The sequence below is a fragment of the Dendrobates tinctorius genome, unplaced genomic scaffold, assembly GCF_039654945.1.
Source record: "Dendrobates tinctorius isolate UK_male_01 unplaced genomic scaffold, ASM3965494v1 ptg000099l, whole genome shotgun sequence".
Lineage (NCBI taxonomy): Eukaryota > Metazoa > Chordata > Amphibia > Anura > Dendrobatidae > Dendrobates > Dendrobates tinctorius.
The window spans coordinates 507,088-531,285 of record NW_027361767.1 but is presented as its reverse complement, the minus strand read 5'-3'; the positions used below and the strand labels follow the sequence as shown (position 1 = coordinate 531,285).

Below are 24,198 nucleotides of genomic sequence, written 5' to 3'. Positions count from 1 at the left end.
CACTTACCCAACTCCTTCTTCATTGGGAGGGAGAAGGGAAGGTGTTATTGTCCCGGGCAACCCAGAAAGTGTTTCAAATGTGGTGGGAAAGGTCATCTGGCTAACGCCTGTACTGTGGTGAAGTGCAGTCTGTGTGGAGCAATCGGCCATGTCGCTGCAGACTGCCGGGACGTCAGGTGCAACCTCTGTGGTAGGATGGGCCACCCTCACAGGGACTGTCCAGACGCCTGGCACAACATCTGCAGAGTCTTCCCTGATGAGTTAGTGATGGCAGGGGCAGAGGCTCAGGAGGATGAGGATGTGGTGGCAGGGACACATGAGGAGGAGGATTTAATATCAGGAGAGATGTTGACCAGCTCAGATGCCCACCAAGAGTCCACTCAGGCAGCACCAGAGAAGCAGGGTGCAGAGGGGAACATGGAGGTCGTCCATCAGGTCCAGCAGCCTCAGATAGCCCCCCCTTCAGCATCGCTGTCTGTATCTGATGACTGGAACCTTAATAATAATAAAAGGAAGAAAAAGAACACATCCTCCCGTAAACCTGAGGCAGAATATGACACTGGTCAGACTGCTAGTAAGAAGGTTCAGAATTCTGCAGGAGTGATGGTCGTGTCCAACAGGTATGGAGTTTTATCTGACTCCAATGGTGACGATTATGAGGAAGAGTTGAGGAAAGTTGATGCTGAGTGTGACAGGGACATAGAGGACCATCCCCGGCCAAAGCGGAAGCCCTTATCTGTGGACCCTCAGGTAGAGTCTGACATGGACACCAGTGGTGGACAGAACATCTCTGACTCATGATGATGGCTGTTACTCTGCTCCTTCTATATTGTGTTGTGATGGCGGGGTTCTCATTGACAGTGACCTCGAGCAATGTGAATAGCATTAAGCTGAGGAGAACTAGACACGTGGTGTACGAACATCTCAAATATCTGGACACAGATGCCTCTTCCTGCAGGAGACACGACTGACATCTCTGGGGCTTATGAGAGAGGCTGAGAGGGAATGGCGGTCCGGTCCTTCTTTCTGGTCACTGGCTGTAGAGCCTTACGCCGGGGTCGCTGTCCTGTTTAACACCAATGATGTGACTGTGCATAGGATGACGGAGGTGGCCATGTGAAGATGTCTGGTCCTGGAAGTCACTATCCATGGGAGGCGACTCCGACTTATTAACATCTATGGGCCACAGACAGTGACTGACAGGATCCAGCTGTTTAATGACGTCAAGCCTTACCTCTTCACTTCTCTTCCAGTGGTGATGGCGGGGGACTTGACAGCTCCTCAGGCAGGGCAGTGACCAGGGACGGTAAGGTCCTGCATAACGTCATAATGCAGGCAGGACTGACTGACGTTTTCACGCAGGGTGGGCGACAGCCAAAATTCACATTCATGTTCCAACAGGAGCAGTAGGATAGATTTTGCTTTTGTCAGTCCTACTGAGGCTGTCGGCGCCCTGAGTGAGAAGGTCGTCCCTTACTCTGATCACCTTGCCTTGGGCTTCTCTTTGGGTTCCTCTAACCGTCCGGACATTGGTAGAGGGTTGTGGAAGCTCAATTCCAGTCTCCTGGATGATGCCTATGTTCAGAGCCGTGTTCACTCCCTTATCCAGCTTCATCTAGACAGGGTTGACTTCTATGACAACATGACCGACTGGTGGGAGGACGTCAAGGAGGATATCAGATCCCTCTTAAAGAGACTGTCAGTTAATAAAGGGAGGAATAAGTACAGCCAGTACCTAAAGCTGCGCAAAGAATTGGAGTCACTGTATTCGGCGGGCGGGGATGACAAAGTGAAGATTGACCGGCTGAAATCTGAGATAAAGCAGTATCAGTATAGCAGGTATACCTCCCTGGTTCTTGAACGGGATTATGGGTCCTTAGGGGCCCCTGATCCCTTTGAGAATTGCAGGGAGAGGGTGGCCAAAAAAATGGTCACGGGTCTCACAGACTCCCAGGGTGTATTGCAGGATTCACGGGAGGGTATCCTGGAGGTGGTGAGATCTTACTATGCTGACTTGTTTCAGAGGAAAGTTTTGGATAAAGATAAGATGGCTCAATTCTTGGAGGCAACTCCAGTGCCTGATACTAATGATCTGGACTTTTCTCCTTTGACAGCAGAGTTAACGGTGGAGGAAGTTAAGGAGGCTATTGATAAGTTACATCTGAAGAAGGCACCAGGTCCAGATGGTATAACGGCAGAATTTTATAAGAAATTCAGAGACCTCCTGGCTCCAATTCTCGTGGATGTGTATAGAAATTGTCTAGAAAATCACCTGATGCCTCCATCCATGAGAGTGTCCTTGTTAATTTTGCTGTCTAAAGGTAAAGAGCCGAGCGACATCAAGAACTGGAGGCCGATTGCCCTCTTGAATGTGGACAGGAAGATTCTAGCAAAGATCCTATTTTCTAGATTAGTCTGTTTGTCCCCGGCACTGTTAGCAGGCTCTCAGTTTGGCACGGTAAAAGGGCGGAACATCTCTGGAGCAGTCATCTCGATACGAGAGATGTTTGAGAGATGTAAAGCTCTGCGGTGTGGGAGATATGTTGTTAGTCTGGACCAGGCTAAAGCCTTTGACAGGGTTGATCATGACTATCTGTGGGCCACTTTGTCAAAGTACGGTATTCCGGGACAATTTGTGGATTGGCTGAAGACGTTGTACAGAGAGGCGGTGAGCTTTCCTCTGATTAATGGTTGGCAGGGTGACACTTTTGGAGTTGGGGCGGGGGTGAGACAGGGCTGCCCAATGAGTCCGCTCCTGTATGTTTTTGCCCTAGACCCGTTTCTGAGGTCACTGCAGGAGTGCGATTTTCAGGGGGTGCCGGTCCCCCACTGCCCGCCTCTGAATGTTGTTGCCTATGCAGATGATGTGACGCTGGTGATCTCCAATCCTCGTGAGGTGCAGATGTATCTGCGTCCATCAGAAGCTACTCAGAGGCCTCCGGGTCTCTGGTTAACCTTGAAAAGAGCCAAGCTCTGTGGACATTAGATACTGAGCCCAGCTTTGATCTGCCGCAGTTTTCCAAAGCCTCCACCCATATTAAGATCCTAGGGGTTAAATTTGGGAGGGATGATAATGCCATGCTAAATTGGGAGGAGAAATTGGAAACCGGAAATGCAAAGGTTCAGCGATGGAAGAACTGGAGGCTGACCTACAGAGAAAGGGTCACAATGTTGAAGACGTACCTGGTCCCCGTTTTCTTGTATGTCTCTGTCGCTTTCCCTTTGCCAGAATCTTTCTCAGCGAGGCTCTTCAGCCTGTTCTTCCAGCTCTTGTGGGGGAATAGGTTGAACCTAATAAAGAGGGGAATAACGTACCTACGGCGGAGAGAGGGTGGGCTGGATATGTTGAATCCAAGGGTTTTCTTTGACTCCTTGTTTCTAAAGGTGAATTTTGGGAACATGGACTCAAACAGTAGCTCCCTGTGGGTAAATAGTATCAGGTACTGGATATTGCCTTTTGCAGAATCTTGGGTGCGAGGCGGCAGTCTCAAGAGGAGGAGATGGACAGGTGACCACCTCCCCCAGTATCTGGACTATGGTCTGAAGTGTGTTAGGAGGTGGGGACTGGAGAAGTCTTACATTGAGAGCAGTACGAGAAGAGACCTGTATGCTCGTGTATGTAGGACTTTCTTCTACTCTCCACTGGCCCTGAGAGATTGTGTCACCACCACCCTGCAGGAAAGCCTTAGGTTCCTAAACAGGAAACGACTTCCTCCTAAACTGTTTGATGTCACTTGGCTTTCACTGCATAGTCGGCTCTTTGTCAGAGGGAACCTGAAACATCTGTGTGTCTCTGATCGGAATTGTCCCCTTGGTTGTCAGCAGGAGGAGACTATAGAGCACTTTATATGTGATTGCTGGGGAGGGAGGAAGATCTGGGAGGAAGTGTCAGATAATCTAAAAATCCCCAGACTGCGGACCCTAAAGTATCCCGACATTATCTATGGTGTCCCCTCCACTGTTAGTGACATCAACAGAGAGACGATGTACATTATAATCAGTGTCATCAAATATTATCACTGGCACATGAGAACCCGGGTGTCGCTACACAATGAGCTGTTCGATCACACCGCTGCCGCCAATCAGGTTATGTCAGAACTCCGGTGGATAAAATCACTGGAAGTTGGAAGGAGTCTGAGAAACATAACGTTATGGAGAAACGTAAAATTCAGTTAGAAAAATATGATAATTTTTTTTTTTTTTTTCTAACTTTCTTTTTCTATCCCCAGGTGTGGACACTTTAATTTATTTATGAATATGATCTGATTATGTAGTGCTGTGTATATATTACCTAAGTGGTTTGTGTTTTGTAATACTGGATGATTTTTGTTTTATTATAATTGTTTTATGTTTGGTTTATAATAAAAATTGCCCCTATATACAAGAATATAACTACTATAATACTGCCCCCTATGTACAAAACTATAACTGCTATAATACTGTCCTTATGTCCAAGAGTATAACTACTATAATACTGCTCCTATGTACAGGAATATAACTACTATAATACTGCCCCTATGTACAATAATATAACTACTATAATACTGCCCCCTATGTGCAAGAATATAACTACTATAATACTGCCCCCTATGTACAAGAATATAACTACTATAATACTGCACCTATGTACAAGAATATAACTACTATAATACTGCTACTATGTACAATAATATAACTACTATAATACTGCCCCTATGTACAATAATATAACTACTATAATACTGCCCCCTATGTGCAAGAATATAACTACTATAATACTGCCCCCTATGTACAAGAATATAACTACTATAATACTGCTCCTATGTACAAGAATATAACTACTATAATACTGCTACTATGTACAAGAATATAACTACTATAATACTGCTACTATGTACAAGACTATAACTACTATAATACTGCCCCTATATACAAGAATATAACTACTATAATACTGCCCCTATATGCAAGAATATAACTACTATAATACTGCCCCCTATGTACAAGACTATAACTGCTATAATACTGTTCTTACGTATAAGAATATAACTACTATAATACTGCTCCTATGTACAAGAATATAACTACTATAATACTGCACCTATGTACAAGAATATAACTACTATAATACTGCTCCTATGTACAAGAATATAACTACTATAATACTGCTCCCTATGTGCAAGATTATAACTACTATAATACTGCCCCTATGTACAAGAATATAACTACTATAATACTGCTCCTATGTACAAGAATATAACTACTATAATACTGCACCTATGTAGAAGAATATAACTACTATAATACTGCCCCCCCATGTACAAGAATATAACTACTATAATACTGCTCCCTATGTACAAGAATATAACTACTATAATACTGCTCCCTATGTACAAGAATATAACTACTATAATACTGCTCCCTATGTACAAGAATATAACTACTATAATACTGCCCCCTATGTACAAGAATATAACTACTATAATACTGCCCCCTATGTACAAGAATATAACTACTATAATACTGCCCCTATGTACAAGAATATAACTACTATAATACTGCCCCTATGTACAAGAATATAACTACTATAATACTGCCCCTATGTACAAGAATATAACTACTATAATACTGCACCTATGTACAAGAATATAACTACTATAATACTGCACAACACAGAATAACCCCTAAAATATAGCTTTTAATTCAATCACTAATAACATTATTTAGTAAAAATGACTAAATACCTAAGGAGGTAGAGGACGAAATTGAGAGTGGTCAAACCAATATTAGATTTCTATGTGATAAGCACAACACATGGGGCAAAAAGGCTAAATTGCCCTAATACGCTCTAATCCAACCCTTCCTAACCGCGGAGGTTGGCACCCTAGTTGTTGACAATATGGTGTGTATTTTTGCCTTATATACAGACATTTTTTCTGAGGTGGATTGTACCTACTAGTTAAACAGGGCTACTATTAATCCCTGCTTCTAAATAATGGCCGCCGTATGTGCAACACAGGATTCATTTTTCTGCTTGTTAATGTGCAGTGTTGTGATTATTTTCTAGGTGCTTGTTCTTGGACCTGGACAAATGTATTGTCATATGTGCTATATACTAAATTCTCTTGTAGACGTTTTTTATTGACAATATTATTTGATATATGGGTCTGCCTATTGCAGCATAAAAGTATTTTTCAACTACGAGATAAGTCTTACTAAAGCTGCTCTTTGATACCCATTCTCTTTTCTTTTTGACTACGAGATAAGGGTTTGTTTTTTTTTGGGGGGGGGGTATTTATATCATTAGACTGACTACGAGATAAGTTTACAAGCACTTTACTTTATTTATGAGACAATTATTGTCTCATTTTTTGTTTCGGTATCATAGGTGTGTGTGTATTTTTTTTTTTGTGTCCTTTTTTGTATAGGTAGGGAGGCTTAGGGGCTTATTAGGGACACCGACGTTGAGCGGGGGCGCCATATCGTCAACAACTAGGGTGCCAACCTCCGCGGTTAGGAAGGGTTGGATTAGGGCGTATTAGGGAAATTTAGCCTTTTTGTCTCATGTGTTGTGATTATCACATAGAAAACTAATATTGGTTTGGCCACTCTCAATTTCGTCCTCTACCTCCTTAGGTATTTAGTCATTTTTACCAAATAATGTTTTTAATGATTGAATTAAAAGCTATATTTAAGGGGTTATATAGTTTAGAGCGTGTACTCCTGTGTCTGCGGGAAAAGTAACCTCCCGGCCGGGGCAGTGGGGCAGACTCAAAATCAGGACTGTCCTGCTGGATCTGGGACAGTTGGGAGGTATAAATGCTCCCCACCATACACCTTGTACACACATGGCTCTGCACACCTCATACACACACACGGCTCCGCTCCGTACACCTCACGCACACACGGCTCCACTGAGTACACACATGGCTCCACTACGTAAACCTCGTACACGTGCGGCTCTGCTCCGTAATCCTTGTACACATGCGGCCACGCTCTGTACACCTTGTACACACACGGCTCCACTCCGTAAACCTTGTACAAATGCAGCATTGCTCCATACACCTCGTACACAAGCGGTTCCACTCTTTACACACGCGGCTCCACTCTGTACACCCCGTACACATACGGCTCAGCTCTGTACACTTCGTACACACAGGGTTCCATTTTGTACGCCCCGCACACAAGTGGCTCCGCTCCGTACAACCCGTACACACGGCTCCGCTCCATACACACGCGGATCCACTCAGTACACCCCATACACACATGGCTTGGCTCAGCACACTTTGTACACACAGGGCTCCGTTCCGTACACCTCGTACACTCGCGGCTCCGCTCTGAACACCTCGAACACACGCGGCTCTGCTCCGTACACCTCGTACATATGCGGCTCTGCTCCGTACACCTCGTACATACGCGGCTCTGCTCTGTACACCTCGTACATACGCGGCTCTGCTCTGTACACCTCGTACATACGCGGCTCTGCTCTGTACACCTCGTACATACGCGGCTCTGCTCTGTACACCTCGTACATACGCGGCTCTGCTCTGTACACCTCGTACACTCGCGGCTCCGCTCTGAACACCTCGAACACACGCGGCTCTGCTCCGTACACCTCGTACATACGCGGCTCTGCTCCGTACACCTCGTACATACGCGGCTCTGCTCTGTACACCTCGTACATACGCGGCTCTGCTCCGTACACCTCGTACATATGCGGCTCTGCTCCGTACACCTCGTACACACGTGGCTCCGCTACCGTACACACATTGCTCCGCTCCATACACCTCGTACATACACGGCTCCGCTCCGTACACACATTGCTCTGCTCCATACACACACGGCTCTGCTACATCCTCTCTGTAAACCCCTCCTGACCCCACACATAAACTTCACTCATCCAGCACAGCAAAGTCCTGCACACATATCACTGCGCTCTAATATATAAATAACTGCACTCTCACAGACATCGCTGCACTCTCACAGACATCGCTGCACTCTCACAGACATCGCTGCGCTCTAATATATAAATCACTGCGCTCTCATAGACATCGCTGCGCTCTCAGACATCGCTGCGCTCTCACAGACATCACTTCTTTATCATAGAAATCCCTTCGCTCTCAGGAAGATAACTGATCACACAGATGTCTCAGCTCAGGATCACTGCGCTCTCATAAAACTCTCAAAAGAAAATCACTGCCCCCGTAACATCCATTGCACTCTTGTAAAGATCACTGTGGCTTCATTCAATAAATTCCAGCATCACTGCGCTCTGCTAAAAATCACGTAGGATTTGATCAACAAATGAAGGAATTAGAAAATGTGCAGCGCTCCCAGCCTTCATATCTGTCACCTGCCCTGAGACACGGTGCAGCCAAGGTGCTAATAAGGTGCAGACACGGATTGAGGCACCTGATCACCGCAGCCCCGCCTGTAATGAACTTCTCTGTGCCACAGGACCTGTGATGAGGTCACAGGAGCACATGATGATCATGTGACCTCTGACTCCTCCCCTCCTGTGACCTCAACACAGGTCCTGTGGCACAGAGTACTAACTACACCCTAGCGTTCATTGCAGGCTGACTGGCTTCCACCGCGTCTCTGGCAGGGCAAGTATGGGGAGGGGCGTGCGGCTTGTCTCCCTGCAGTGCGGGACAAATAGTATCGCGGGCGGGACAGCGGGTGGGAGGGGCAAAAATGGGACTGTCCCGCGGAAGCCGGGACACTTGAGAGCTATGCTTTAGTAATTTCTTCAGTGGCTGGTGGTCCTAGTAGTGCAGGTTGTAATACATCAGACTCTGAAACAAGTTGGTTGCTACTGTGACTTATCACCTCATCAGTGCCGGCATCTTGGACAACATCTGCACCTCTGGTGACAACTTTTTCAATCATTTCCAAGGCAGTCTGGCCATTATATTTAGTATGCTCTGCATGAGGGCAATCACGAAACGCATGCCCGGGTCCTGAGCACAGGTTACAGATGACGGTTCCTGTGCATTTGTCCTTTGTATGCCCGAACTGTCCACACAATGAGCACGTGATACGAGAGCAGTTCATGGCGAGGTGCCTGCCCCCACATCTATGGCACAGACGTGGCTGTCCGGGGTAATAGCATATCCCCCTCTCTGAGCCCAGGTAGAAGGAGTGCGGCAGATGTCTGGTTACATCATTCTCCTGTAGAAGCTGGATTTTCACAGAATATCCTCCATTCCATATTTCCTTCTCGTCATAGATCTTCTGGGGATGACTTCTCACCATGCACTGCCGGCTCAACCAGTGCTGCAGATCTGCCAGAGCCACCACCTCAGACTGGAACAGGACAGTGGCCGTTTTTTCCTGCGGCTTAGACAGCTGGATACAATGGAGATGGTCCCATATCTCATCTTCTCTAGTGCCATTATAGATGTTCCAGAACAGATCCAGATCACACTGGAGCTTAAAGCTGATGTCATAGATCCTGCTGGGTGGGACATGGATCAGAGCACAGACCTCAGATGCCTTAAACCTAATAAAGTCTTTCAGAAGAACTTTTCCAATATAAATTCTGGATGGGATGTTCTCCTCTGGTCCCGTGTACTTTATCCTGACTGCATTCCTCCTCTGAGGTGGAGAGCTCACTAGTCTTGTGACATTGGAGAACAGTCTCCTGAACTGATGTTGGTCAGCAGGTGGATCAGTGCTGGAGCTCGCCCCAGCCGCAGGTGGATCAGTGCTGGAGCTCGCCCCAGCCGCAGGTGGATCAGTGCTGGAGCTCGCCCCAGCCGCAGGTGGATCAGTGCTGGAGCTCGCCCCAGCCGCAGGTGGATCAGTGCTGGAGCTCGCCCCAGCCGCAGGTGGATCAGTGCTGGAGCTCTCCCCAGCCGCAGGTGGATCAGTGCTGGAGCTCTCCCCAGCCGCAGGTGGATCAGTGCTGGAGCTCTCCCCAGCCGCAGGTGGATCAGTGCTGGAGCTCCCCCCAGCCGCAGGTGGATCAGTGCTGGAGCTCCCCCCAGCCGCAGGTGGATCAGTGCTGGAGCTCCCCCCAGCCGCAGGTGGATCAGTGCTGGAGCTCTCCCCAGCCGCAGGTGGATCAGTGCTGGAGCTCTCCCCAGCCGCAGGTGGATCAGTGCTGGAGCTCCCCCCAGCCGCAGGTGGATCAGTGCTGGAGCTCTCCCCAGCCGCAGGTGGATCAGTGCTGGAGCTCTCCCCAGCCGCAGGTGGATCAGTGCTGGAGCTCTCCCCAGCCGCAGGTGGATCAGTGCTGGAGCTCCCCCCAGCCGCAGGTGGATCAGTGCTGGAGCTCTCCCCAGCCGCAGGTGGATCAGTGCTGGTGCTCTCCCCAGCCGCAGGTGGATCAGTGCTGGAGCTCTCCCCAGCCGCAGGTGGATCAGTGCTGGAGCTCTCCCCAGCCGCAGGTGGATCAGTACTGGAGCTCTCCCCAGCTCCAGGTGGATCAGTACTGGAGCTCTCCCCAGCTCCAGGTGGATTAGTGCTGGAGCTCTCCACAGCCCCATGATCACTGACACCTGTTTGTGCTGCAAAAACACACAGATTCATTACTGATTGTTGCGCAATGTGGTCTCCATTCACTGACATGGAGGGTTCAGAGTCCATTATAATATTTGTATCTGCTACAGACAAGCATTCACCAGCACCACTGAGCCGGGTCCCACTCATCGCACCGAGCGGGGTCCCACACTCAGTGTCAGTACAGGGGGCACTTTCTTTATCACTCACAAGAGCTGAGCTCCCTTCATTGCTGCACACAGAGTCCACTGCAGATAACCCCTCGGTTGCTGACACACTTTCCTCTGCAGCGCTCCCAAAATTGTCTGCTGCCCCAGACCCTTCACATTGTGCGGCTGATATAAGTGCTGCATTTCTTACCAGATGTCCTTGCTCCACACCGTGCACAGTTTTATATTTAATGTCCATATTACCGATAGAGTGTTTTCTATTCTCCTTCTGGACTCTGGTTCCCCTCTTTTTCTCCACAGCCCAAGTTTCCTTTCTGGGCACAGAGTTCACATCTTTGCCCAGGTTTCCTTTCCGAATGTCCAGCTCTCGTCTGCAAACATCCAGGCTCTCACATTTTATCAGTTTTATCTTTGGATCAGTCTCTTCAAAATTTCATCCTTTAGTTTGCTGATTTGCATTTCCAGCTTAAAAATGCTTTGCCTTGTAACTTTACCACTCAATCCAGCAACATAACAAGCAGGTTTAGAAGACTCACCAGCCACCATTTCCAGCTTTCCATTACCATGAGGTCCATACGGCAGGCCACACTACAGGCTAGGGGCTTTCCCTGGATCATCAGCCCAGCTTCCCTCCCCTCCACCTGGGTCAGAAGCCATGCCTCCGCCCTGCTGGGAGCTCACAAACACAGTCTATCCTCTCCTATGGACAAGAATATAACTACTATAATACTGCCCTCTATGTACAATAATGTAACTACAATAATACTGCCCCTATGTACAAGAATTTAACTGCTATAATACTGCCCCCTAAGTACAAGGATATAGCTACTATAATACTGCCCCCTATGTACAAGAATATAACTGCTATAATACTGTCCCTATTTACAAGAATATAACTACTATAATACTGCCCCCTATGTACAAGAATATAGCTACTATAATACTGCTCCTATGTACAGGAATATAACTACTATAATACTGCCCCCTATGTACAAGAATATAGCTACAATAATACTGCCCCTATGTACAAGAATATAGCTACTATAATACTGCCCCTATGTACAGGAATATAACTACTATAATACTGCCCCCTATGTACAAGAATATAGATACTATAATACTGCTCCTATGTACAAGAATATAACTACTATAATACTGCTCCTATGTACAAGAATATAACTACTATAATACTGCCCCATGTACAAGAATATAGCTACTATAATACTGCCACCCTTTGTACAAGAATATAACTACTATAATACTGCTCCTATGTACAAGAATACAACTACTATAATACTGCTCCTATGTACAAGAATATAGCTACTATAATACTGCCACCCTATGTACAAGAATATAACTACTATAATACTGCCCCCTATGTACAAGAATATAGCTACTATAATACTGCCCCTATGTACAGGAATATAACTACTATAATACTGCCCCCTATGTACAAGAATATAACTACTATAATACTGCTCCTATGTACAAGAATACAACTACTATAATACTGCTCCTATGTACAAGAATATAGCTACTATAATACTGCCACCCTATGTACAAGAATATAACTACTATAATACTGCTCCTATGTACAAGAATACAACTACTATAATACTGCTCCTATGTACAAGAATATAGCTACTATAATACTGCCCCCTATGTACAAGAATATAACTACTATAATACTGCTCCTATGTACAAGAATATAGCTACTATAATACTGCCACCCTATGTACAAGAATATAACTACGATAATGCAGCCCCCTGTGTACAAGAATATAACTGCTATAATACTGCCCCCTATGTACAAGAATATAACTACTATAATACTGCCCCCTATGTACAAGAATATAACTACTATAATACTGCCCCTATGTACAAGAATATAACTGCTATAATACTGCTCCTATGTACAGGAATATAACCACCATAATACTGCCCCCTATGTACAAGAATATAACTACTATAATACTGCTCCTATGTACAAGAATACAACTACTATAATACTGCTCCTATGTACAAGAATATAGCTACTATAATACTGCCACCCTATGTACAAGAATATAACTACTATAATACTGCTCCTATGTACAAGAATACAACTACTATAATACTGCTCCTATGTACAAGAATATAGCTACTATAATACTGCCCCCTATGTACAAGAATATAACTACTATAATACTGCTCCTATGTACAAGAATATAGCTACTATAATACTGCCACCCTATGTACAAGAATATAACTACGATAATACAGCCCCCTGTGTACAAGAATATAACTGCTATAATACTGCCCCCTATGTACAAGAATATAACTACTATAATACTGCCCCTATGTACAAGAATATAACTACTATAATACTGCCCCTATGTACAAGAATATAACTACTATAATACTGCCCCCTATGTACAAAAATATAACTACTATAATACTGCCCCTATGTACAATAATATAACTACTATAATACTGCTCCTATGTACAAGAATATAACTACTATAATACTGCCCCCTATGTACAAGAATATAACTACTATAATACTGCTCCTATGTACAAGAATATAGCTACTATAATACTGCCACCCTATGTACAAGAATATAACTACGATAATACAGCCCCCTGTGTACAAGAATATAACTGCTATAATACTGCCCCCTATGTACAAGAATATAACTACTATAATACTGCCCCTATGTACAAGAATATAACTACTATAATACTGCCCCCTATGTACAAAAATATAACTACTATAATACTGCCCCTATGTACAATAATATAACTACTATAATACTGCTCCTATGTACAAGAATATAACTACTATAATACTTCCCCCTATGTACAAGAATATAACTACTATAATACTGCTCCTATGTACAAGAATAAAACTACTATAATACTGCTTCTATGTATAAGAATATAACTACTATAATACTGTCCCCTATGTACAAGAATATAACTACTATAATACTGTCCCCTATGTACAAGAATATAACTACTATAATACTGCCCCCTATGTACAAGAATATAACTACTATAATACTTCCCCCTATGTACAAGAATATAACTACTATAATACTGCTCCTATGTACAAGAATAAAACTACTATAATACTGCTTCTATGTATAAGAATATAACTACTATAATACTGTCCCCTATGTACAAGAATATAACTACTATAATACTGTCCCCTATGTACAAGAATATAACTACTATAATACTGCCCCCTATGTACAAGAATATAACTACTATAATACTGCCCGTATGTACAAGAATATAACTACTATAATACTGCCTCTTGTATATATATATTTCTCTGATGCTATACACTGGACAAGTGTATATTGTAGATCTTAACAGGAGGACTCTGATTACTGTTAGGGTTAAGTACAGTCTTGGTAAACCCTCTACTTTCCTGGTCCTGGTTTCAGTTTGTGGTAATGGGGTTGTACTTGTTCATGACATATACAATTATTTCTGTTTGGTACTTGCCTCCAGAAGAGGACGGATTATTGCTGCTCCATCTCCTAGATTTATGTAGATGATGAATCAGTGCAGCGATGATGTAACCAGACCAGCAGAATCATTATTACTGGAGTTTCTAGCTTGTTACTGGATTTACTGGTGCCAGGTGTGTTATTAGGATATTAGGACAAGAAGCGTCCATAGAAATGAAGGGAGGCTATAGTAGAATTTCTAATTGTGCACCCCAACTCTGCCACCCCACCCATAAAAAAATAATGAAAAAAAATAGATTTGGTGGGGTACGCAGAGTCACGGTCCGTGGGAATAGTTACAGAAGGGCATATCTTCATCTTTTAAACACAGAGAGGCGGACATGTATTGCGGCACTTACAAAGTAATTCTGCCCCAATTGAATCCCCTTAGTGTTCTCAACCAGTACGATACCCTTTTCTTGGTTGGCCCTTATAAAGCATGATGTCAACAAAAATCCCCCCAAACACAGTTTGATAACCCCACAGTGAATTCCTTAACTGTGTCCGCTACACGCACAGTATAGTGACCCCACAGTACCCCTCACAAAGTAAAATGCTTTCACAGTGCCCTCAAGACATGATGCCGCCATCATAGTGATGTCTCCATAGTTGCCCCACACACATTATAAGGCTACTATTGACTTCCACATAGTACAGTGCCCCCCCAGCCCCACAACACAATTTGATGGCCCACACAGTCCCACAAAACAGTATAATTGCCTCTAGCAGCTCTACAAGACAGTATGATGGCCCCCACAGCCCTCTACACAGTATATTGACCCCCAGACTGCCCTCCACACAGGATGACACCCCCACACAACACTCCATACAATATAATGGCCCCCACTCAATTTTATGCCCCCCCCCCACACAGCCCTCCACAAAATATAATGACCCCAACACAGTGTAATGGACCCCACACAGCCCTCCACACAGTATAATGCCCCCCACACAGCACTGCACAAAATATAATGACCCCAACACAGTGTAATGGACCCCACACAGCCCTCCACACAGTATAATGCCCCCCACACAGCACTGCACAAAATATAATGGCCCCCACACAGCATAATGTCCCCAACAGCCCTCCACACAGTATAATGCCCCCCACACAGCACTGCACATAATATAATGACCCCAACACAGTGTAATGGACCCCACATAGCCCTCCACACAGTATAATGCTCCCCACTCAGCACTGCACAAAATATAATGACCCCAACACAGTGTAATGGACCCCACACAGCCCTCCACACAGTATAATGCCCCCCACACAGCACTGCACAAAATATAATGGCCCCCACACAGCATAATGTCCCCAACAGCCCTCCACACAGTATAATGGCTTGCACAGAGCCCTCCCCAGAGTATAGTGCCCCTCAGATTGCCCTTTGCGCAGTATAATGTCCCTTACAGTCCCCCACACTCAGTGTAATCACCTCCAAAGTCCCCCACATATAGTTGAGGACCACCAAAGCTCCCTATACTTTATGATGGCCCCACGTCTCTCTACATGCATTATGATGGCCCCACAGTATATCCCCTACACATAGTAGGCCAGCCTCATTGATAAAGTAAAATAAAACTACTCACCTATCCCCGCTTCCCGCGCTGCTCCGGTCTCTGTGCCGTGTGTTCTGAAGCTTTGTACGGTGGTGCGATGTAGTGACGTCAGCACGCCCGCTGCGCTGAGACGTTGGGGCTCAGGTGCACAGGGAGGATGATGGAGGAGGAAGCTGACAGCTCCCTGCTTCATCGTTGGGTTCAACTGCATCTGTATCTGGTATGCAGAAGCCATTGAAAGTTTTTCACCGGGAGGTGGCGGCGGGCTGCCTGCATGGGGCCCTCTAACTCACGGGACCAAGACCACCAGAAGCATTAACAACTGGTCATGGTTTGGACTCCCCCCATACCCGAGGGACTGTTGCACTTACTATCAGAAAAAAATGGGACTGATCCAAGACATTGTTCATTCGGCAGATATGATTGTAGAGGGGTATTCTACTGTGCAGCTCTCATTCTGTATCACTCTGTGCCCGGATAATGGGTGCTGGTGACGGCTATGCCAGGAAGTGGTGAAACCCTGCTACCATAATAAGGTAATATTCTGCTTCCTCTGCAGCATCAAGATGGGGGAGACGCAGATCTACAACCAACGCTTGTTTGGAATCACCGTAAGTGCCACCGAACTGAAGAGCTTACATTCTACCGCATACATAGTCATTGCCACAGTATAGGAAAGGAAGGAAAGGTGTGACCTTGTCTGAAGAGCTGACATTCTTACACAGAGAATACACAGTTGTAATAATGCAGGAGGCACCGAGACATTAAGAGAAGGAGCTGACACTCTAATGTCCGGAACACACAGATGCAGCGGAAGGTGCTGATCTCACAAACGCACATACGGGGGTACAGTGACATGATCCTTAACTGCGGAGCTGACACTCTAATGCTCAGATACAATAGTGTATATCCATCAGATAATGTCATTCTGGCCTATGGAGCTTGCACTCTACTCTACAAATGTTCATATATCAGTGAAGACTTCTTAATCTCTAGAATACATGTAACGGAAAAATAAAAAGATATATTCATCTCATCTCAAACTTTCTATTGCTGTGATAGGAAAAGCGCAGACTCCTGGGAGAGGTGGACAGAATAGAGAGGGAGCTGGAGCTGCAAAAACTGAAGCTGCAGCAACTAAAGGTAAGAGAGCCGCCATGAGACTCTGTTGTGCCTCTTGTCACCAACTTCATTTTCCTTACACTATTGTAGTTGAAGCAATAGTTGCCCGTAATATTTCCAGTAATGGCCTATATATCACAGTATTACAGCCCATGGGCCAGACTGAGTTCTCAATAGCGCTATGGGACTTGCCTTTTCCTCTAGTGTTGCTGTTTTTGTACTCTGAGAACCCCATTAAGTCACTGTAAGGATGGCCGACATATTGTAAAAGTGATAGGTCCTCAATCGGTCACAAATTTTTCATTACCTATGACTCAAAACCTAATATGGTTCTTTTCTCCCCCATTTCTTGCCCAGAGGAAGTCTCTGCGGGATCGATGGTTGATGGACGGTCTAGTTCCTGCTCCAGGTGCAGAAACAGAGAATCCTCTAAGTGAGACGGAAGATAAGATAAAGCAACTGGAAGATGAGCTGGAGAGGTGAGTCAGTGGCAGCCATAGAAATTGACAGTGGCGTAAATTAATGTGATGGCCTGGACGTTACCATGTCCTCTTCTTCTTCTTCCAGCCTCCAAGTACAACTGGTCTATTTGGAAAAACCAGAACTGAAAATTGAAAACTTGAAGAAACAGCAGGTAGCTCAAAAAATTATGTTTTTGCTCAACTTTTTTATGTTGTCTTGTGTTGTATGACTTAACAACTAAGGTGTGATCTGATTGGGTTTGATTTTTATATTTTATTATTTCAGGGGTCTAACACACAACTTATAAATGGTGATCGAAGCCAACAAAACCCTGATGAGAAAGACCCCATACCTGGAAAGAGAGATCTTCAAGAAGAACACAACGTCATACAAGAAGAAGACGTTCAGCCTAATGGAGAGAGTGAAAAACAGGAAGAAGTAGTTGTCCCATCACAAAAAGACCCGAAGGATGTGGTGGTGGGACATCCAGTACCTGCTCCTCGAGGCATAAGAGTTTCCGCAAATCATTTGATCGAAAAGAATCAAGATGAAACATCTTCAGATAGAAAAACTGATATTATGGAGATAAAACATGATACAGAAATGGAAACTTCAAATTATAGTCTAGAACCTCAGAATGACAAATCTGAGAACCTGATTCTAAATGAGGAGTTAAAAGATGGAAGTCTTGACCAGGAACATAGAGACCAAGATCTTTTAAACCAGAACTCTGATCTGGACAAAAGACTGAGGATCGAAGAGGAAAACATTGAACATCTCAATAAGGAGCTAGAACATAAAGACTTTAGCTTCCATGCAGAAGGTCTAAAGGCAGAGATCTCACAACTAAGTTCATCAAATGAAGATGTGAGGAATGATTTGGACAGTCAGCATAACTTGGTCAAGGTAACACTGCTTGAGGAAAGTGACCAACATGAGAATGAAACAGAACCATCTCCAGTTGTGGTGAAACAATATGAGGACCAAGATGAACCTCTGGTGAGGGACAACTCAGTTCACAATAGCCAAGATGTAGAAGAGAAGCACGTGTCTTTACCAAATATTCAAGATGACCAAAATAATGACCAAAATGAAGAATCTGCTCTCCCAATATGCCAAGAGGAACCTGTTGATCCTGTGCCGGTATTGATAGGTTATGACAAAAAACAAGATTTGGAGTCAACCTCATTTCCTATCCAGCAAAGCCTGCTACAAATGTCATCTGACCAGGAGCATAGTACAAAACCGCCATGTAATGACCAAGTTTCCAGTGTATCACTGCCATGTGAGGATCTAGTGAGCCAAGTTCAGATATCCCAAGTGGTGGTCATAACAACCCCGGGACCTCCATTTTCTGAAGAACCTGCCCATCACTCTTCTCAACATGGTCCATCAACCAACCACCACTACCAGCCTGGCACAACAGAAGCAAGCACGCCTGCAGAAAATCAGCCACTCTTGCACAAACCACCAGAAACTGATGCCCAAGTGGGAACACATGGGTCTAACACGGCAGAGACTCGGGATAAGAGCACGCCTGGGAAAAAGAAGAGTTGTCAGTGCTGTGTGATCATGTGAAGGACATGACACTTCTATTACCATTACTGTGGTTTGAAATGAGAATTTTTGTAATAAAGGTCATCGGAGATTTTTGGATGTAGCATCAGGGCTGTGACTTCCTAATCATGAGCTAGAAGTGTATTCGTCGCCTGCACTCAGTGGATGTAGCCATTTTGTAGGCTTTGGACCATTATCCCTGCTTGTGAATATTTATACAACCCACAAAATGGTAGCCTGTCTCCTCCACTGTTCCCAGGAAACGTTTGCACTTTATGTATTTTAATGAGATTTTTTTAATACATATATAGTAGATAATGAAAAGGAAATGTTAATAATTGTATGAATTTATTATGAATTAAATAAAACCTGTATTTTTCATTCAGAACCTCGTGGACACCTTGGTTTGTAGCTGCTCCCTCTCCCCTCTCACAGCATGCAGCTGCATCCCCCTCCTTCCTCTTCATCCTTGTTTTCTATTTGATGTGTTACATTGGTTACTGAGGAAGTTTGTACAGTAGAAGTCGAAGAAATTGAAGGTTCTTCCAAGATGACGTCTACGTAAAGTCAATGTTTCAATAGCGTGCCGCCACCTGCTGATCAAACGGGTCAAAACAGTAAATTATGGGGAAACTGAGCTTTGTGATCCCGACTGTTAAGGAAAAATAAGGTCCCCAAATCCTATACATGCTGTGGGATTATGGCTGCCCTCTAGCTATGGACAAATATCTGGAGGTCCTTTTTCTCTGCAAAGTTGGGTCTCATAACTAACTTTTCCTGGTCAGGAGAGCTGAAATGTTTGTCAGACGAAGGGTCTTCAACATGATAAGGACAGTTTTGGCATCCAACTTGAATTTCCTTGTGTGGTTGCAGTTTCTTAGTCTTTTCCCCCAGCTGGCCTAGTATTTATGTCCTTCAAGTATGGCCTGACCCATCGGGCTAGAGACTGGATGTGCCTCGTACAGGGTCTTAGAGATTGTCATGCTGAGGATCACCCCCATGTTATGGTCTACCGCACCCCCTGGGCCTTACTGACTATGTCTCCCCATTTTATTGCTCCAATACATCTAAAATGAGAAATGAAGCAACATTACAATATTTCTTCATTTAAGCAAAATTCTGTGTGTCCATGGAAATAGGGAGACGTGTAAAAAAAGAATTGCTGTAGGATAAGACTACACTGGGTTTGTTTGTAGTCTGTTACCATGGAGACACATATTCCTCATGTTGTGGTGTCACAGTATATGTGTTTTTCCCAGAAAAGACAGTAAATTGCTTAAAAATGTTTAATGGATCATTTTGTGAATGTATTTTTGCCGGCTGTGCTTGAAGCTGGTAGCCAGGATCACGTAGTGATAGCAATGCACCTGCCGTGTTATAGGAAGATAAGCGTTAATTGAGTTTGTCAAAGGAAATCTTCATTTTATGGATGGAAACTGCGGCATTATAGTCATCTGTTTGTAGCCTGGACGATGGTGGTTACTGAGGACTTTGTCCTCACGATGTTATTGAGGCAACATACCCAACAAGAGCAGATCTGTAACTGTGATGTCAATGGCAATGATGGAGGAATGATAGAAATGATGGGAAAAGGAGGTTTTACCAACCACCCATTTTACTATTGTCATTCCCATTGTAATTCAGAATAAATAGAGCAGAAATAATGAATACATTGGAATAAATGTTATACAACCACTATAATACTGCCCCTATGTACAAGACTATAATTACTATAATACTGCCCCTATGTACATGACTATAACTACTGTAATACTGCCCCCTATGAACAAGAAAATAACTACTATAATACTGCCCCCTATATACAAGAATATAACTACTATAATACTGCCCCTATGTACAAGAATATAACTACTATAATACTGCCCCTATGTACAAGAATATAACTACTATAATACTGCCCCTATGTACAAGAATATAACTACTATAATACTGCCCCTATGTACATGACTATAACTACTGTAATACTGCCCCCTATGTACAAGAAAATAACTACTGTAATACTGCCCCCTATGTACAAGAAAATAACTACTATAATACTGCCCCTATGTACAATAATATAACTACTATAATACTGCTCCTATGTACAAGAATATAACTACTATAATACTGCCCCTATGTATAAGCATATAACTACTATAATACTGCCCCCTATGCACAAGAATATAACTACTATAATACTGCCCCTATGTACAAGAATATAACTACTATAATACTGCCCCTATGTACAAGAATATAACTACTATAATACTGCTCCTATGTACAAGACTATAACTACTATAATACTGCTCCTATGTACAAGAATATAACTACTATAATACTGCCCCTATGTACAAGAATATAACTACTATAATACTGCCTCCTGTGCACAAAAATATAACTACTATAATATTGCCCCTATGTACAAGAATATGACTACTATAATACTGCTCCTATGTACAAGAATATAACCACTATAATTCTACCCCCTATGTACAGAATATAACTACTATAATACTGCCCCCTATGTACAAGAATATAACTACTATAATACTGCCCCCTATGTACATGACTATAACTACTATAATACTGCCCCTATGTACAAGAATATAACTACTATAATACTGCCCCCTATGTACAAGAATATAACTACTATAGTACTGCCCCTATGTATAAGCATATAACTACTATAATACTGCTCATATGTACAAGAATATAACTACTATAATACTGCCCCTATGTACAAGAATATAACTACTATAATACTGCCCCCTATGTACAAGAATATAACTACTATAGTACTGCCCCTATGTATAAGCATATAACTACTATAATACTGCTCATATGTACAAGAATATAACTACTATAATACTGCCCCTATGTACAAGAATATAACTACTATAATACTGCTCCTATGTAGAAGAATATAACTACTATAATACTGCCCTTATGTACAAGAATATAACTACTATAATACTGCCCCCTATGTACAAGAATATAACTACTATAATACTGCCCCTATGTAGAAGAATATAACTACTATAATACTGCCCTTATGTACAAGAATATAACTACTATAATACTGCTCCTACATACAGAAGGGGAGGAGCTAGATGCCTACACATACAGAGGGGGAGGAACTAGAGACAGACACAGACATTCTTCTGCAAGTTCTTCTGAAATGACATTTGACTTTTTCGCTTATCATAAATTTGTAGTGTAACTGTTGTTTCAGGAGAACTTGCAGAAGAATGTCTGTGTCTACGAATAGCTCCTCCCCTCTGTATGTGTAGGCCTCTAGCTCCTCCCCCTCTGTAGGTGTAGGCCTCTAGCTCCTCCCCCTCTGTAGGTGTAGGCCTCTAGCTCCTTCCTCTCTGTATGTGTATGCATCTAGCTCCTCCCCTTCTGTCTGTGTCTGCCTCTGACTCGTCCCCCTCTGTCTGTCTCTAGATCCTCCCCCTCTGTCTGAGTCTGCCTTTATCTCTTCCCCCTGTCTGTGTCTGCCTCTAGCTCCTCCCCCTCTCTGTGTCTGCCTCTAGCTCCTCCCCACTCCATGGAACCTTGTAAGCACCAACTGTCATCTTCTATCTCAGTAATGGGAAATCTTTCTTCGCTGAATACAGATTTTAAAGATTATACCCATGAATTAAGCAGATTTATCTGATAAGACATATTACAAAGTTGCTTATTTTCATGTTTTATATTAATTTATTAAATAAACATGAAAACAGTGGTTACTCTTTAAGAATACTTAACATCAGAGACAGTTTTGGTCAACAACCCCCAGAGCCCTTCCTCCCGACTTCCCAGCCCTCCACCTCCAAAACCAACTTCTCCACCATTACAGAAGATCGACTCTCAACTCTACTCTCAAGATCACATCTCACCACCTGTGCACTCGACCCGATCCCATCCCACTTCATACCAAACCTCACCACAGTCTTCATCCCAACCCTAACCCATCTCTTCAACCTATCACTAACAACTGGTGTTTTCCCCTCAAGCTTTAAACATGCCTCCATCACACCTATCCTCAAAAAGCCCTCTCTTGACCCATCCTCTGTATCTCGCTATCGCCCTATATCACTTCTCCCCTACGCCTCGAAGCTCCTGGAACAACACGTCTACCTTGAACTGTCCTCCCATCTCTCTTCTTGCTCCCTCTTCGACCGCTTACAATCTGGCTTCCGGTCACACCACTCCACTGAAACTGCCCTTACTAAGGTCACCAATGACCTCTTAACCGCCAAGAGCAAGCGACACTACTCTGTCCTCCTCCTCCTGGACCTGTCGGCTGCCTTTGACACAGTGGACCATTCCCTATTATTACAGAGCCTCTCATCCCTCGGCATCACAGACTTGGCCCTATCCTGGATCTCATCATACCTAACAGACCGGACATTCAGCGTCTCCCACTCACACACCACCTTCTCACCTCGCCCCCTATCTGTCGGAGTCCCACAAGGTTCAGTCCTTGGGCCCCTGCTGTTCTCTATTTACACCTTTGGCCTGGGACAGCTCATAGAATCTCATGGCTTTCAGTATCACCTCTATGCTGATGACACAGATCTACATCTCTGGACCAGGTATCACCTCCCTACTAATATAACCAGAATCCCTAAATGTCTGTCCACTATTTCATCCTTCTCCGCTAGATTTCTGAAACTCAACATGGACAAAACAGAATTCATCATCTTTCCCCCATCTCACGTGACCCCCCCCTACAAACCTATCAATTACAGTAAATGACTGCCCACTCTCCCCAGTCCCACAAGCTCGCTGCCTCGGGGTAATCCTTGACACTGATCTCTCTTTCAAACCACATATCCAAGCCCTTTCCGCTTCCTGCCGACTTCAACTCAAAAATATTTCAAGAATCCGTTCATTCCTCACCCAAGAATCTGCAAAAACCCTAGTCCATGCCCTCATCATCTCTCGCCTTGACTACTGCAACCTCCTGCTCTGTGGCCTCCCCTCAAACACTCTCGCACCCCTCCAATCTATTCTAAACTCCGCTGCCTGACTAATCCACCTGTTCCCCCGCTATTCCCCAGCTTCTCCCCTCTGTCAATCCCTTCACTGGCTCCCAATTGCCCAGAGACTCCATTACAAAACCCTAACCATGACATACAAAGCCATCCACAACCTGTCTCCTCCATACATCTGTGACCTCGTCTCCCGGTACTTTCCTGCACGCAACCTCCGATCCTCACAAGATCTCCTTCTCTACTCCCCTCTTATCTCCTCTTCCCACAATCGCATACAATATTTCTCTCGCGCATCACCCCTACTCTGGAACTCTCTACCACAACATATCAGACTCTCACCTACCATCGCAACCTTCA

At 44.2% G+C, this 24,198-nt stretch overlaps 1 protein-coding gene across 4 annotated transcripts in view; it reads left to right on the top strand.

Moving 5' to 3' along the window:
• Positions 1-19,244, top strand: part of PALM3 (paralemmin 3) — a 49,641-nt gene extending 30,397 nt beyond the window's left edge. For 2 of the 4 annotated variants that reach the window (XM_073587357.1, XM_073587356.1), the window contains exons 2-6: positions 16,275-16,326; positions 16,778-16,858; positions 17,195-17,316; positions 17,405-17,471; positions 17,585-19,244. In XM_073587357.1, coding sequence (XP_073443458.1) covers positions 16,282-16,326; positions 16,778-16,858; positions 17,195-17,316; positions 17,405-17,471; positions 17,585-18,877 — 1,608 coding nt within the window. In that variant the 5' untranslated portion in view covers positions 16,275-16,281 and the 3' untranslated portion in view covers positions 18,878-19,244. Of the gene's footprint in view, positions 1-8,477; positions 8,589-10,350; positions 10,374-16,274; positions 16,327-16,777; positions 16,859-17,194; positions 17,317-17,404; positions 17,472-17,584 lie in introns of those variants that run through there. The other 2 variants (XM_073587358.1, XM_073587359.1) reach the window with 2 other exon arrangements.
• The last annotated feature ends 4,954 nt before the right edge of the window (positions 19,245-24,198 follow it).